General features: G+C 43.4%; 1 protein-coding gene across 4 annotated transcripts in view; it reads right to left on the minus strand.

Annotated features, from left to right (window-relative positions):
• Positions 1-10,752, minus strand: part of trrap (transformation/transcription domain-associated protein) — a 101,293-nt gene extending 90,541 nt beyond the window's left edge. Inside the window, exons 1-18 of one of the 4 annotated variants that reach the window (XM_079757159.1) lie at positions 10,735-10,752; positions 9,945-10,119; positions 9,603-9,652; positions 9,102-9,212; positions 8,568-8,672; positions 8,191-8,274; positions 7,957-8,013; positions 7,349-7,474; positions 6,755-6,832; positions 6,253-6,341; positions 5,460-5,556; positions 5,015-5,153; positions 4,371-4,449; positions 2,618-2,852; positions 1,931-2,276; positions 1,451-1,548; positions 666-854; positions 102-293 (exon numbers count right to left, since the gene is read on the minus strand). In XM_079757159.1, coding sequence (XP_079613285.1) covers positions 102-293; positions 666-854; positions 1,451-1,548; positions 1,931-2,276; positions 2,618-2,852; positions 4,371-4,449; positions 5,015-5,153; positions 5,460-5,556; positions 6,253-6,341; positions 6,755-6,832; positions 7,349-7,474; positions 7,957-8,013; positions 8,191-8,274; positions 8,568-8,672; positions 9,102-9,212; positions 9,603-9,652; positions 9,945-10,065 — 2,196 coding nt within the window. In that variant the 5' untranslated portion in view covers positions 10,066-10,119; positions 10,735-10,752. Of the gene's footprint in view, positions 1-101; positions 294-665; positions 861-1,450; positions 1,549-1,930; positions 2,277-2,617; positions 2,853-4,370; positions 4,450-5,014; positions 5,154-5,459; positions 5,557-6,252; positions 6,342-6,754; positions 6,833-7,348; positions 7,475-7,956; positions 8,014-8,169; positions 8,275-8,567; positions 8,673-9,101; positions 9,213-9,602; positions 9,653-9,944; positions 10,120-10,734 lie in introns of all 4 variants that reach the window. The other 3 variants (XM_079757158.1, XM_079757157.1, XM_079757156.1) reach the window with 3 other exon arrangements.
• Positions 10,753-13,390: the final 2,638 nt, after the last annotated feature.

Here is a 13,390-nt window from a genome sequence, read left to right on the forward strand (position 1 = left end):
CCTCCAAGAACCAAGATTCAAGACAAAATCCAAGAGAGAACGTGAACGAGTATCCACTTTAGAAATCAAACTTTTAAAACGGGTTGCGAGCACACGCCCACCTTGAGCATCTGCTCATTTTCAGCAGCAAACAGCGACACCGATCCAAACACCAGCTTGAAGAGCTTGAGGTAGAGGTTGGAGAGCTCCACGTTGGAGCCCATTTCTGGCAGCCTCTCCAATAGGTACTCCACCAGGATGGTGGCGAACAGGGCTGAGGTCGACAGGTTGGCCAGGAACGAGTTGGCCACGATCTGGACACAACAAAAATATAAAAAAAAACATAAATAAATGTAAGGGAAAACTGTGTTCAATAACACCCACTCTCTGATGGCACTAGCTCTGAGATGTATCCATAATGTGCTGAAAAAAACATAAAAACACTACAAACATTTTGGATCCTTGAAGCCACTCATTCGTCTGTTGACTCTATGCAAGATTGAATATTGTTGTAGTCCCACCAATTTTGATTGCACGCTTTGATTCGTTTTCAGCCTCACTTGAAAGTCACTTTGAATAGAAGCGTCTGCTAAATGACCAAACGTCCTATCAACAAGGACGAAACAGCATGCCAGCTCCTCTGCCCGTTATTCCTGTGTGTGCCCCCCCCCTCACCACCGATGTACCTGCAGAGCGTAATTCTTGGAGATGCGCTCCACCATGTAGGGGACTGTGGTCTGGAAGATCTCCTTGAAGGTGAGCGGGTTCATCATGGTGAACACGCCGGCAAAGTGCTCCAGTACCTCCTTCTCCTCCTTCATGCGCACCGCCTGGCAGTTGGCCACCCTGATGTACGTCTGTTGGTTGTTGGTCACCTGTACCTAGCCAGCAGGGGGATGGGGCGCTGTTACACCATGTTGGCTACTCCCCAACCCCCCCCCCCCCCCCCCCCCCCCCCCGCAAGTGGGTGCTTTCAAGCCAATGCCAACTTCCCAAAAAGAATATCCGCTAATTATAAATAAATTATATATATGCCAATAAATGCAACCTTTCCTTAGGCGCGTGGGCGAGATGATGGACCACGAGCCATGACGGAAAAAAACAAAACTTTTTGCAGATTAATTACTAGCGTGAATAATACTGTGGCTGTGATTACTAGCGTTTGTTTTGATGTACGAGTATATGCTGAGGGAACCCAGCCTTGTTGAACAACGCATACGATTATAAATATAAATCTCTATAGGCATTAAACAGAATGATGATTTCTCTTTTTGCAAAATGCATTGTAAAAACTAAAACTTTTACTGTTGATAAGTTAAAAAAAAAGGCCCAATGTGTAAAATCTGTACAAAAGAACTTCATCAGAACAATCATTGATATGAGAATGTTATTCAAAATGAATTCATTTATTTTCTGCCACTCTTTTAGTGAATGTCCATGATCCATGCCAGCTCTCTGTTGGAAGTCCTACCTGGTAGATGTCCAAGGCCTGCATGGCATACTTGACCAACTTGATGTAGATCTGTGTCTCTTTGGGTTGGAGTTGCTTGTTTGGAATGAACTGAGCCTCTGCAGAGGGAAAGACGAAAAACACAGCAGCAGATGGCAAACGTGTGAGATAACTAGGCTTATGGATTTATCAGTGTTTATAACATTTCACTTCTCACGAAATCTACGAAGATACGATCACGACACATCCTTGCGGAAGTGGACGCCCAGCAGTGGTAGTAATCTACCTTTATCCTCAGACTGCACCCGTTCTGTGCTCCATTTAAGGAATACACTCGATTCATTCATTCAAAACATGACAAAGTGCTGTACATCATAAAGAAGACCAAAAACTGTTTGGGTACACAACACAGTGGGGCTGAGAAACCATAAACAAGAAGAGATAGCCCCTATCCCTAGAGCTGAATGAACCTTATTTAACACGGAACACTGAGCACGGTACCTCCGGGGGCTTTGCAGGAGGTGATGCCCCAAGTGATGGTCTTCACCCCGCACACCAGCGTCTTCACCAGGCTGCGGCAGTCCGACACCTGGAAGGTCTGCTTGTCCTCCTTGTCTCCGCCCCCCGTGCGGTCGAAGCCCGCGGAGGGGGCGGAAGGTGGGGCCGGTGGGGCCGGAGTGGCGGGCGCCGGGGTGGGCAGGGCGGGGGTGCTGGACGGGATGGGGGTCGCCGGTACCCCCGGTAGCGCCACCGGGTCGACCACGCCCATCTCCGACTGGGGTTTGCACTTTTTGAAGATGGTGACGAGCTGGTAGCGCGCGATGGTGTGGAACTTCAGCACAAACACCTGACGGGACGCAGTGAGGTCAGCGATCATCGTGTTGTTCATCTACATCGATAGCTTTGAAACGTGTAGACGAAGCAGAGATCTGATAAAGATTTGGCTTGGTCAACCCTTAGCTCGATCCTACTTTGCTGATTTTAGTCTATCAAAAAAATATCAACAGCCCTCGATCAACATATTCCATCGGTTTTGTGCATCTCTTAACTTGACCGACACTTAACTCACACACAAGCCATGTGCACACAAAACCCTCAAAAAACCCTGTTAAGCACAGCATCATCAAGCATTGCATCCTCCAGCTAGCCTCCAGTCGTCGGTCTGACCAGATGATCCCGGGTGTTTACCTCCAGCATCCTCATGAGGATGTCCCGGCCGTTGCCGTTCTCCAGCTCGGACTTGGAGCGGATGCAGTCCACCAAGTTGAGCAGCAGCTTGCAGGACATGGTCTGGATGTTGCTGGGCAGCGACTCGTCGTCGATGTTCTTGGCGAAGAGCTGCACGGCCAGGGACAGGTCCGTCAGCGGCAGGTTCTGCCGGACGTGGTGCACCAGGTCGGCCAGCGTGCTGTAGGCCAGGGGCCTGGATGGGGAGAGGAGAGGCTTTTAAAACAACAGTGGGGACATGATGGTGTTAGGGTCCGACGTCTTGCGTTCTCTTTTGGATCCAAACCCGGTGTGAGGACTGTATAAAAGAAAAATTGCACCCTTTAAAACACAAAGGCCATTCAAGAGAGCTTTACACAGGCTTGAATCAAGAAGTTTAAAAAGGACATCCATTAGAAGATAATCAAATACAATTGTTTAATAAATTCGATTTTTCTAATAAGGGTGCAAGAGGGTACCTCTTACATTTTACTATCATCCTGGTATACCCATTATTACTCTTCTGTCTGAAAATAAATATAAAAATAAGGCTAAAAGAAAATCTATAAAAGTAGCAATCCACAAGATACCCATAATTAAAGAGAAGGTAGGCCAATTACCCAATACATAAAGCTGCAGAAACCTTTCCTTTCTGTTCTTTGTAATGCCAGAGGAATAAGAGGCTCCTTTGTAGTTGATCGTGTTTCATTGTCTTTTTAGTAATACAAATGAATATCGGTTAACCAGAGAGCAGGAGGAGGTAAAAGAGGAGGTTCACGAGGAGAAGAGGAGTGCAGCATGACCGTTAAAAACAAACGCAAACCCTGGAAGGCAGCTCCAGCTGACACCAAAAGTAAGAGAAACAAGGGAAAAGAAGAAAAGGAGAAAAGAGTGAATGAGCAGAAGGGAAATGGGGAACAGGTGTCGGAGAGAGGTTTAAAAAGAAAAAAAAACAGAAAATGGGAGAGAGGTAAACGAGAGCCGGCCGGGGGGAGACGGGGAGGGGGCGGATCAATAAGGGGTAACTGATAGTCATGCCAGGTCTCATCCTCCTGGCCGCGTTCTCCCTCTCCGCTAATTACAGGTGGCAGCTAATGTGTTGACGTGGACTGCTCAGTGGGGTCAGGTGGGGGGGGGGTGTTTATCAATTTAACCATGGGAGACAGCGCCAGCACCATCACCTCCCCCTCTGGAGAAGAGAAGAGGTGGACATGACAGAGTGTGTTTTTGTTTTTTTTAGATGCAGTTGTTTGGGCCACTACAGTTAGCCTGATTAGCATGCTATACTGTACACGCCCAACTGACCCCGGCGGGAAACCAACCCACTCTACGTAGAGGGAGGTCGGATGGCATTGATGAGTGTAATGAGAGTTCATGGCATCCCAAACACACGCACGCACACACACACACACACAGTTCTCGTGCACACAGACACATAAGCACATATTTGGGGCAGCAGGTGCTCAGGAGGTAAAGCAGGTCTTCTGGCTAACAGAAGGGAGCTGGTTCGAATCCCAGGCCCCTTCTTGTCAAATGTCGAGGGATCCCTGAGCCTTACTGCTCCCAACGAGCTGGCGGGGTTGACAGAACTGTCTGTGAATTAATGTGCGTCTCAATGTGTGTATGAATGGGTGATTGAGAGGCACTCAGTGGTAAGTGTTTTGAGGGGCCACTGGCTGGAGATGCGTGAATGAATGCGGTCCATTTGACAATTTTCCTTTACAAGCAAACGTACCGTAGAGTCTCGCGAGCGGTGTAGCCGGATCCGATCAGGATGGACTCGTCAAACAGTTTGTCCATGCATGGTATGAACTCTGAAAATTAAAAGTACTTTTAAAGAAAGGAGTCACTCTCAAAAGGCCCTTTGGATTTCAAAGCTTTCCAGGAGTGATGAATGAGGAGTGAGCATTTGATTGTGTGCGTTGTGTACGTTTCATTGTTATTATGCCATACTTGGGCAAGAAGTTATATTTGTTCTTTCTTTTGGCTTTGCAAACTTCATTTAAATAAAAAAAATTATAAGTTTGGTGTGGGAACCACCATCCATGTATAAATAAATGACTGTAAAGAGTGGCCCGACAATTATGAGATTTTAATTAATGCATTGGGAAAACAAAAGTTGTCTTTCATAATATAATATTTGGATACCGCTCGTATGTGTGTTTGTGCAAGCAAGATCTACGGCTACAAAAGACAGTTGTCAGGATGGTGTGTCTCTCCCTCTCTGCATCCATGTGTTTGTTTGCGCCCGTGCCTCTGACTTTCTGAATCTGTGTGTGTGTGTGTGTGTGTGTGTGTGTGTGTGTGTGTGTGTGTGTGTGTGTGTGTGTGTGTGTGTGTGTGTGTGTGTGTGTGTGTGTGTGTGTGTGCCCAACGTACGGCTGCGCAGGTCGGTGGTGAGGATGTGCTTGGCGGCGATGAGCAGCTCCTTGCGGAGGTGGGCGGTTTCTGGGGGACAGTTGGCCAGCAGTTGCAGCATGCCCTTCACCATCTGCTGGGAGTACTTCCCCACAAGGTCCTGGTAGAGCACGAGCACGCGTCAACCACACATATACACAAAGGGAGATGACACACACACATACATACACACCCGGAGGGAGAGCAACACACACACACAAGATAACATATACACACACAGGAAGATGACACACACACATACATACACACCCGGAGGGAGAGCCAAACACACACACACACAATACCAAGACATTAGTTGAACGTCCCAAACATATGATAAATGCAGTGAACAGTGCAGAGGCGGGGGAGGGCGTTTCAACAGGGATCCATGTCAGTATCTGACGCCATCAGCCGTCAGACCGTGTACCTGGTAGATGCGGATGATGTAGGCCAGGAAGGACAGGGTCTTGATCTGGGCTGCGATGAAGTCAGCGTACAGCTCCTTGTTGTACAGCTTGTGTTGCCTGCAGCGAGACACACACACACACACACACACACACACACACACACACACACACCGTTAACACACAGACCCCCTCCTTCCCGCGGGGTCTGAGGTGACTTCAGAACCGGTTGACGTCAAACCGCTCCCTCGTTCGCAGAAGCCATTTGCTTAATCAATTCAGCTTCATTTCCTTTTTGTTTTCGAACACCCGATCGAGCCCCCCCCGCCCCCCCCCCCCCTCCGAGCCTCCTCCCTCCCAGGAACCACGTCCCGCAAGGATAACTCGGACCGCTTCGACAGGCCCCCCTCCCCACACACCAAATACTTTCACTTTGTCAAGACAAAATTGCCAGGCGGAAAAAAATAAATGGACTAAAATAGAATCACAAAGTAAAATGTATAACGGTGAAATGAAACACAATTTTCAAGGTTGGAAAGAAAAAGGAAAATTGGTTAGGAGAGGGAATCAAATTCCAGACACACTAGGCTTCTCCGAAAAAATGGGACACAGCAGAAACGCTGAAGTCCAAACGTGCTCAGACAGAAGCAAGAGGAATAACCTAGTGAGGAAAGGGCAACTATACCATGTACACACACACAGAGACAACAATATAAAAATGAAGATTAAGAAGTAAACATGGAAAACTTTGGACACAGCACAGACATGTTTGAGTACATTACATGTGCACACACGCACAAACGCACGCGCACATACCTGGCTTGAGGAGAGACCTGCAGCATGATGGTGTTCATGATGAGAGGGACGAACTCGGACACCACGTTGTGTATGTTCAGTTTGTAGAGCTGGGGAGGGAAAAGCAAATCAATCAGCACATAATAAATGCAATCAAAGCAATATTACCTAAAATAATGCGTCAGAGATAATAAAAAACATCCGGTTATACACTCTTATTTCACCGCAGTAGTGCATTGTACAGGAATAACATGTTCATCTTAAAATGTCTTATTTCTTTCATCACAAAAAAATAACATTCACTATTCAGCAATTTTGTTCTGAATAATGAAATTGAAATTCTTTTGTGGATCAGCTTTCATAAAATGCAGAGTCCTGGATCCACACTGAACCTTCGTAGCTCTCCCAAAACAGTGCGTGAAGTGATGTACTGTTACCATGGTTACTACGGTGCACGTTCACCCAGAGAAACGGTTGTTCATTGTGCTTTTAACAGCGGCAAGGGGGAAGTGGCGGCACCCACCTGGTACATCAGCACCACGATGATGGGCAGCTCCGCCAGCACCTTGAGAGACAGCGAGCCCCGCGGGATGATGGTGTGCTAGGATAGGAGAAGTGAAAAAGGAAATGAGTCCCAAACTAAAAAGGTATTTTGGTGGTGAGGGTTGGGCTGCCCGGCCTCTATCACTAGATAAATACATAACACGATTTATGAGTCCACAAATGTAAGTAATACACAATAGAGGGAATTAAATAACCTGCGTGCTCCACTGGCCTTCAGTGAATAACAAGGTTTTTTAGTTGTGTGTGTGTGTGTGTTTTTCTCTTTCTTTTTGAAGACAATAACCTTCAGCCACGGCACTTATTTTCAGAGCGTGGTAGGATGGAACGCTACTCCCCTCTAGTGGTACCACTACTGTTGTTGAGCAGGATTACACTTCAAGTACAGTATATGTATGTACACATTATGAATTCAACCTCATGGTCCATGTTTGGGAATTCGACTATAACCTCTACGTCTTCTCAATGATTTTGAGAACACCGCTGGAACTATTATATTTTATTATTATATTATATATTTGAAATGAATACACGTGATATTTTGACTTATTCTTACCGTTCTCGTCTCGCTGTCCTCCCTCTCAGGCGTGGTCTTCACCAGAACCGAGGTGATCATGCCCACCATCTCTGGGGAGGGGACCGTGTTCTCTGCAATCACTTGGGGGTTCTCAAAGTACCGTGCCTGTCAAGGAGGGGAGACGGTGAGAGAGAGTCAGTTAAATGACATGTGCGATTCTGAACTATTCACATATAGCGGCAATGTGCTTGATGACAGGGAATCCAGAAAACAGACAAAACAATAAACAACGTCCATGCAATCCAAAATAGTAATGGTCTAGCCATCAATTACCAACGGTGTTCATTTTTACCAGCACTGTTCATGTTAACTACGGTATTGGTGTTTATGTTTATGTTAACTGAGGTATTAATGTATACATTATTGGACAGGGTTAGGGTTAACCCTCACAACGAACCCTATGCAATTGCTATATAATAATTATTATTACTGGATTAACTAATGTTAATTAATGTTAATTAATGTTCCCTCATTGTAAAGCGTTAGGCAATACCCTAGATCAAACGTCAACATTTCCACATCGACTATTGATTACAATGCATTTCGAGGAATGTGACACTGTGGAACACAACATTGGATGGACTTACCACAACTTTTGGTAGGTCTTTGTAGATCTGCTTCACAAAGTCTAGAAAGTGATGAATCTGAGAAGGGACAATCATGGCAAAAGTGTTAACGCATTAAATCCTTTTTCCCCGAATGATGCCTCAAAAGTTGTAAATAATCCCCTTAGGACCCAAATTACAGCACAATGCAGCATAAACAGTAATGTAAAGGAATATATAGAAATGGAGTATTACGGTATGTGAGTCTTGACTTGCCTCGGGAGAAATGGGCGGGCGAAACTGCTTGTGTAGCTCAATGATAATGCGGAGACAGATCAATACATTCTCCTCACTTTCAATCTGCAAGAAAGCAAAAAATCATGCTTTAATACATTAAGAACCAGATCATGAGCATTACAAGGTCATGAGCATTAAAGGTGAAAATACTTGAATGGACCGCTTTAGAGCAGTCCAACTACACAGTTTTATAACACAATAACGCTCACACAAGGAAATAAAAAGGAAATAATGTTGGAATAACTATGAAAGTTAACACCAATCGTTTTGAATACCAAAAGGTATTTGTAAGAGCTGCTGAGAGAGCAGGAGTTGCGCCGTTCTCATGCTGCTCTTGGAAAAAGTGTGTCTCTTACCTCCAGGAAGCGGAACATGACAGACAGGACGTTTTTGGTGTGCGGTCGGAGGTGCTCATTGGTCGGGATGCGGTGAATGATCTCCAACACAAGTTTCCTCAGTTGCTGAAAAACATCAAAAGTCCAACCGTTTTGTTTTTGGTATTCTCATCAATCCTTTTCTATGACAAAAATCTAGATTTTTTTTCCCCAAAAGGTTCTGTTAGTAAATTGAACAGCTATTATTTAAGGGTAATTTGTTTGAAATAGCTTAGCTATTCGTGACTGAAAGGTGCTGTACAAATAGCTGTTTCGAGGTGACTCCGCCAGAAATAAGACCACTTCAGGCTGATTGATCACCAATCAGGGCATCCTTTCCTTGATTGGTCATTGACGGCTGGGTCAAATGGAAACATTTCTCAATGGCAGAGAGAGATATGTTTCTGATTGTTAAGTTTCAAAATAGTGCTCTCTTCTGCTCACTCTCCTTAAAACACTCTGATCTTGACCTTTAGGTCCAGGAATATTACACTGGATGTGGAGAGCAACAACTACCTGTGTGGGTTTTTCCTGCAGGAACTGCACCTCTCCGTCCTGTAGAAAGGTGAGGAAGCGAGGGATGATGTGCTCCAAGAAGGTGGAGTACTGCGGCGAAGACGTCACGTTCTGCAGGGGAAAGAACCGCATCCACAACGTAATCAAACTACATCTCTGATAACCTCTACGACACCTTCCGAGGCAACAATCCATCAAAGTTTGTTTTGATGAAAAGGTTGCACAGCTTTGAATGTGCTTGAAAGCTTTGAATTATGATCACTGTCACGGTTGGAATTTAAAAGCATGAATTAAAGAGGATAGTTTTATTCTTTATTAACTAGAACCGTGATGGCTGCAGTGAAAAGTGCACTGCGGGTGTAAATATATAGATGTTCATGTTATACATGCATCTACATTCCTTCTTCTGAAAGCCATTCTTCTACCTGTACACTCACTCACAACAACATGGACACAGCATCCATTCGTGCTGAAATTGACAGTAAAACATATCAAACTCACCTCAAAGTTTTCGCTGACCTCCTGCATCATCTTGAGCTTGGTCTCATCCGCTGATTGGTTGGGGACATAGTGTGGGTGGCAATTAGTCAACACATAGTTGTGAAAGGCTTTCAGTAATTACAGCTTGACTAACCAGGGGGGCGCTCAGATCTTATCAGTTTTACTTTCAGCGCCCAGAGTTTTTAAAGAGTACATCAACAGCACTCATGCAAACACCCACACGGTCATTCTCTCAGTCACGCACATGTACTTTTTATCTGGGCTAAAGGGTATCGCTCTCATCACATTGCCCCAACACCAAAAAGTCTATCAACTACATGTCTGTAAAACAATTTAACTCACGTGTGTTCGTCTCCGTTAGTGCAGCTACGAACTGCAGGTACTTCTTCATTAACGTGGTTTGGTCCACCACGGTGGGGCTTGGGGCAGGCACGAATGCCATGGTGCCGGCCGGGAGAGACATGGCTGCAATGGGGGTGCGTGCAGACCCACCGATCTTATAAGAATTGCATGCACGCTGCATACAAAGAGGAAATAGTCAATGTTGGAAAGTATTTTTAAACCAGCGCATACATCAGCGTGATTGTGAAAACGAAAAAAACTTTTCTATTGATGAACGAATAACCACTGATAATGTATTTGTGTCAACATGTAAATGGAAGTAGTTTTAGCAAATAATGGATAAACAAACAGGGAAAGAAGACAAACATGGCATTACATTGCAGGCGCATTGTGATGATGTCATTAAAAGCGGCTAGCTATTTTGTGCAGAGCACAATTTCCTTTATGAATTACATTTACAGACTTCTAACTTCAAAAGTCATCCCATTCAAAATCGATTGCAATGTTGACAAAATGTACAATCAATAACATAAAGAGAACACGTATCTTTGCAGTATTCTTCTGAATAATACAAACAGCTAACGAGTTATGCTAATATGCTACTGATGCTTTATCAAAGAAAGAAAGCGCTCGGAACACATTGCAATCGTTATCAAATAGACAAGCAAAGTTTTACCTTTATTCAAATATGAATATAAATGCATACTCAAGAAAAATGGCACCATACTATGGAAAATGATATAGCATTCAAAATATTTAGTTAATAAGAAAAATCTCAAACTGGACTCACCGTGCAGCACCACAGACAGGAAGCCGTCTCTCTGTATCCGTCGCGTCGCTACACAATGTAGTGAATGACGACTAGAAAAACATATATTTTCCCCCCTAAACTCATTAAACTTGTTTCAGATTAAGTCTATGCGTTTAAAATAACTGTATTGACATGAATGTATAAGATCAACCAACATTAGTGATTTAAAGCAATTAAATATTATTTTTTTCGTCATTATAGTGCCAGCGGAAGGATACACGGTAAAATGAGGTGGTTATAAGACCATCAGTTTCGATGGTCTTAGTAGCTACAATGATCCTATTGGCTACGAAACTTCTTGGCTGATTTCATATCCCGCCTATTCCAAGACTGGCATTTGTGAAGGCTGCAGGTGTCTTGTGAGGAGAATATAATGGTATCACACAGGCATAACTTCATTAATATATATACCGTTTATGCATGTCCCCAACAAACCCAATTCTTTGGAAATAAGGAGTATGTATTTGATATGTTTTACAAGTGTAATTCAGCACATAGTAAGTTAAACCAGTTGGACATGAACCACTTATATTACAGGTTTTCTCAGTCGCTTTGGTACATTTCTCAAATCACAATTGAAATTCTCAAAACTACCTGTTCAATCTTCACATCATTGTGTCACTTGCATCAAAAAAGCAGTTTCCCACTTCTTTGAACATTTGAAGTTGCAAATGCTTTGGTACATTCATGCAAATGATTTTGTAAAATGTTCTGCTCTTTCCTACATTATCAATTGCTTACGTCATGTTGATCAAAATGTATTGTAATGGGTATCTATTGAATAGTATCACCCCCACAACATTTAGGCATTAGTTCATTGCATAATTCTTTACATGCAAAATGGTTGAACAAGTTGTCATAATATGTGGTATGCCCTCTTGCACTGAGAGATACTGTTTCAAAATATTGTTTTTGCAATCACAAGTTCCAATGAACTCCTGTTGCATTCTGAAAAATTGTCTATTGATGGCTTCTTATAGGCTACCATGTAATGACAATGTATTACCTGACATATATTTAATAAGGTTATTAAGCCACACATGTTTAAACATATAATTAAAGGAAATAATTTTAAAGAGTGGTGTATATACAGAGCAACTGCTAAGGGGACATACTGCATTTACTATAAGTCTGTCTCCAGCATCACTGTGAAGTGAGCCAAACTAAGAACAAGCCGAACCAGCCTCTTTTTATTCTTGAAGCACGCTTTACAAAGCTGGACTTCATAATGTTGATGGGATATTGAATACGGACAACGGTGACTCACAAACTTAAAGGTTTTACTTCAGCGAATATCCATCAGCCTTGTCACATATTTCCACCAGCTCACAACAAAACTTCTCAAAATTGAATTTTTACCAACACTGATCGAGTATTGGGCATGTACGTTCAATATATAAACATTTATGTCATGTTAAATCCCAGGTGGAGCGAATACATTTCTACTCCTTTGCATTCATTGCAAATATGGGTAACATGTAGCTTTAGTTTTTGGCAGATGTATTAGATGCGGTGCCTTCAACTTTACAATAAACATTTTGTCTTTCAATATATTTGTATGTCATTTACAGAGAAAGAATAAACCTGATGAATAAATCTGGCCATTCAGAACGGCCCAGACCCGCTTCCCAGTAGGTCCATCTGAAGATCGAAAGCTGGTTAAAGTGTCACCTGGGATTTAACAATCACCAAATATATCGTGCTTCCAATATCTGTGCATTCAGGAGTATATAGTTCAGGACTTGGTGTTATCTAGCTATAATGAAATAATGTGGTGCAGTTTTCTTTTAATTAGTGTCTATTTATTTATCCATTTCCTGGCATTACAAAACATAACTAAGCCCCATCTCCTACCGTTGCTTGCTAATGGATTTTAGATAATGGCAGGCCTATTCATATCCTGCACATTCAATGGACTGAATGGAGTTGTAAAGTGCTAAAGTAACATTCATCTCAGCACATAACACCTCTGCTTATATTCACCTCTCTTCTTTCGATCTCCCTCCATTTCACCCCTCTGCTCTCTCTCTCTCTCCCTCTCCTTCCCTCTCCCTCTCCTTCCCTCTCCCTCTCCCTCCCTCTCCCTCCCTCTCCCTCTCCCTCTCCCTCTCCCTATCTCTCTCTCTCTCTCTCTCTCTCTCTCTCTCTCCCTATCTCTCTCTCTCTCTCTCTCTCTCTCTCTCTCTCTCTCTCTCTCTCTCTCTCTCTCTCTCTCTCTCTAAAGCCCTCTCTCTAACATATTCTCCATGAACTATATATATTTACTGCTCTCCTTCCTCCACTCTCTCTCCATCCCTTTTCTATCTGTAAGGTCAATGTAATACACTTATTTTGGGGATACTAGATAGATTGATAGATAGATAGATAGATAGATAGATAGATAGATAGATAGATAGATAGATAGATAGATAGATAGATAGATAGACAGACAGACAGACAGACAGACAGACAGACAGACAGACAGACAGACAGACAGACATACAGACTTTGAAAATAGGTTTGATGTCCAAGAATTGACCATTTCTAGTCCTTCAAAAGCTTGTATGTCCATTTATACACTCCAAGGTCTTTCACCGGGTGAATAAAAGCCTAAACATGTCAGCATGGGAAAGGTTTGAACTGATCGATTCTTGGT

This window comes from Pollachius pollachius (assembly GCF_949987615.1).
Source record: "Pollachius pollachius genome assembly, chromosome: 19".
Classification (NCBI taxonomy): Eukaryota; Metazoa; Chordata; class Actinopteri; order Gadiformes; family Gadidae; genus Pollachius; species Pollachius pollachius.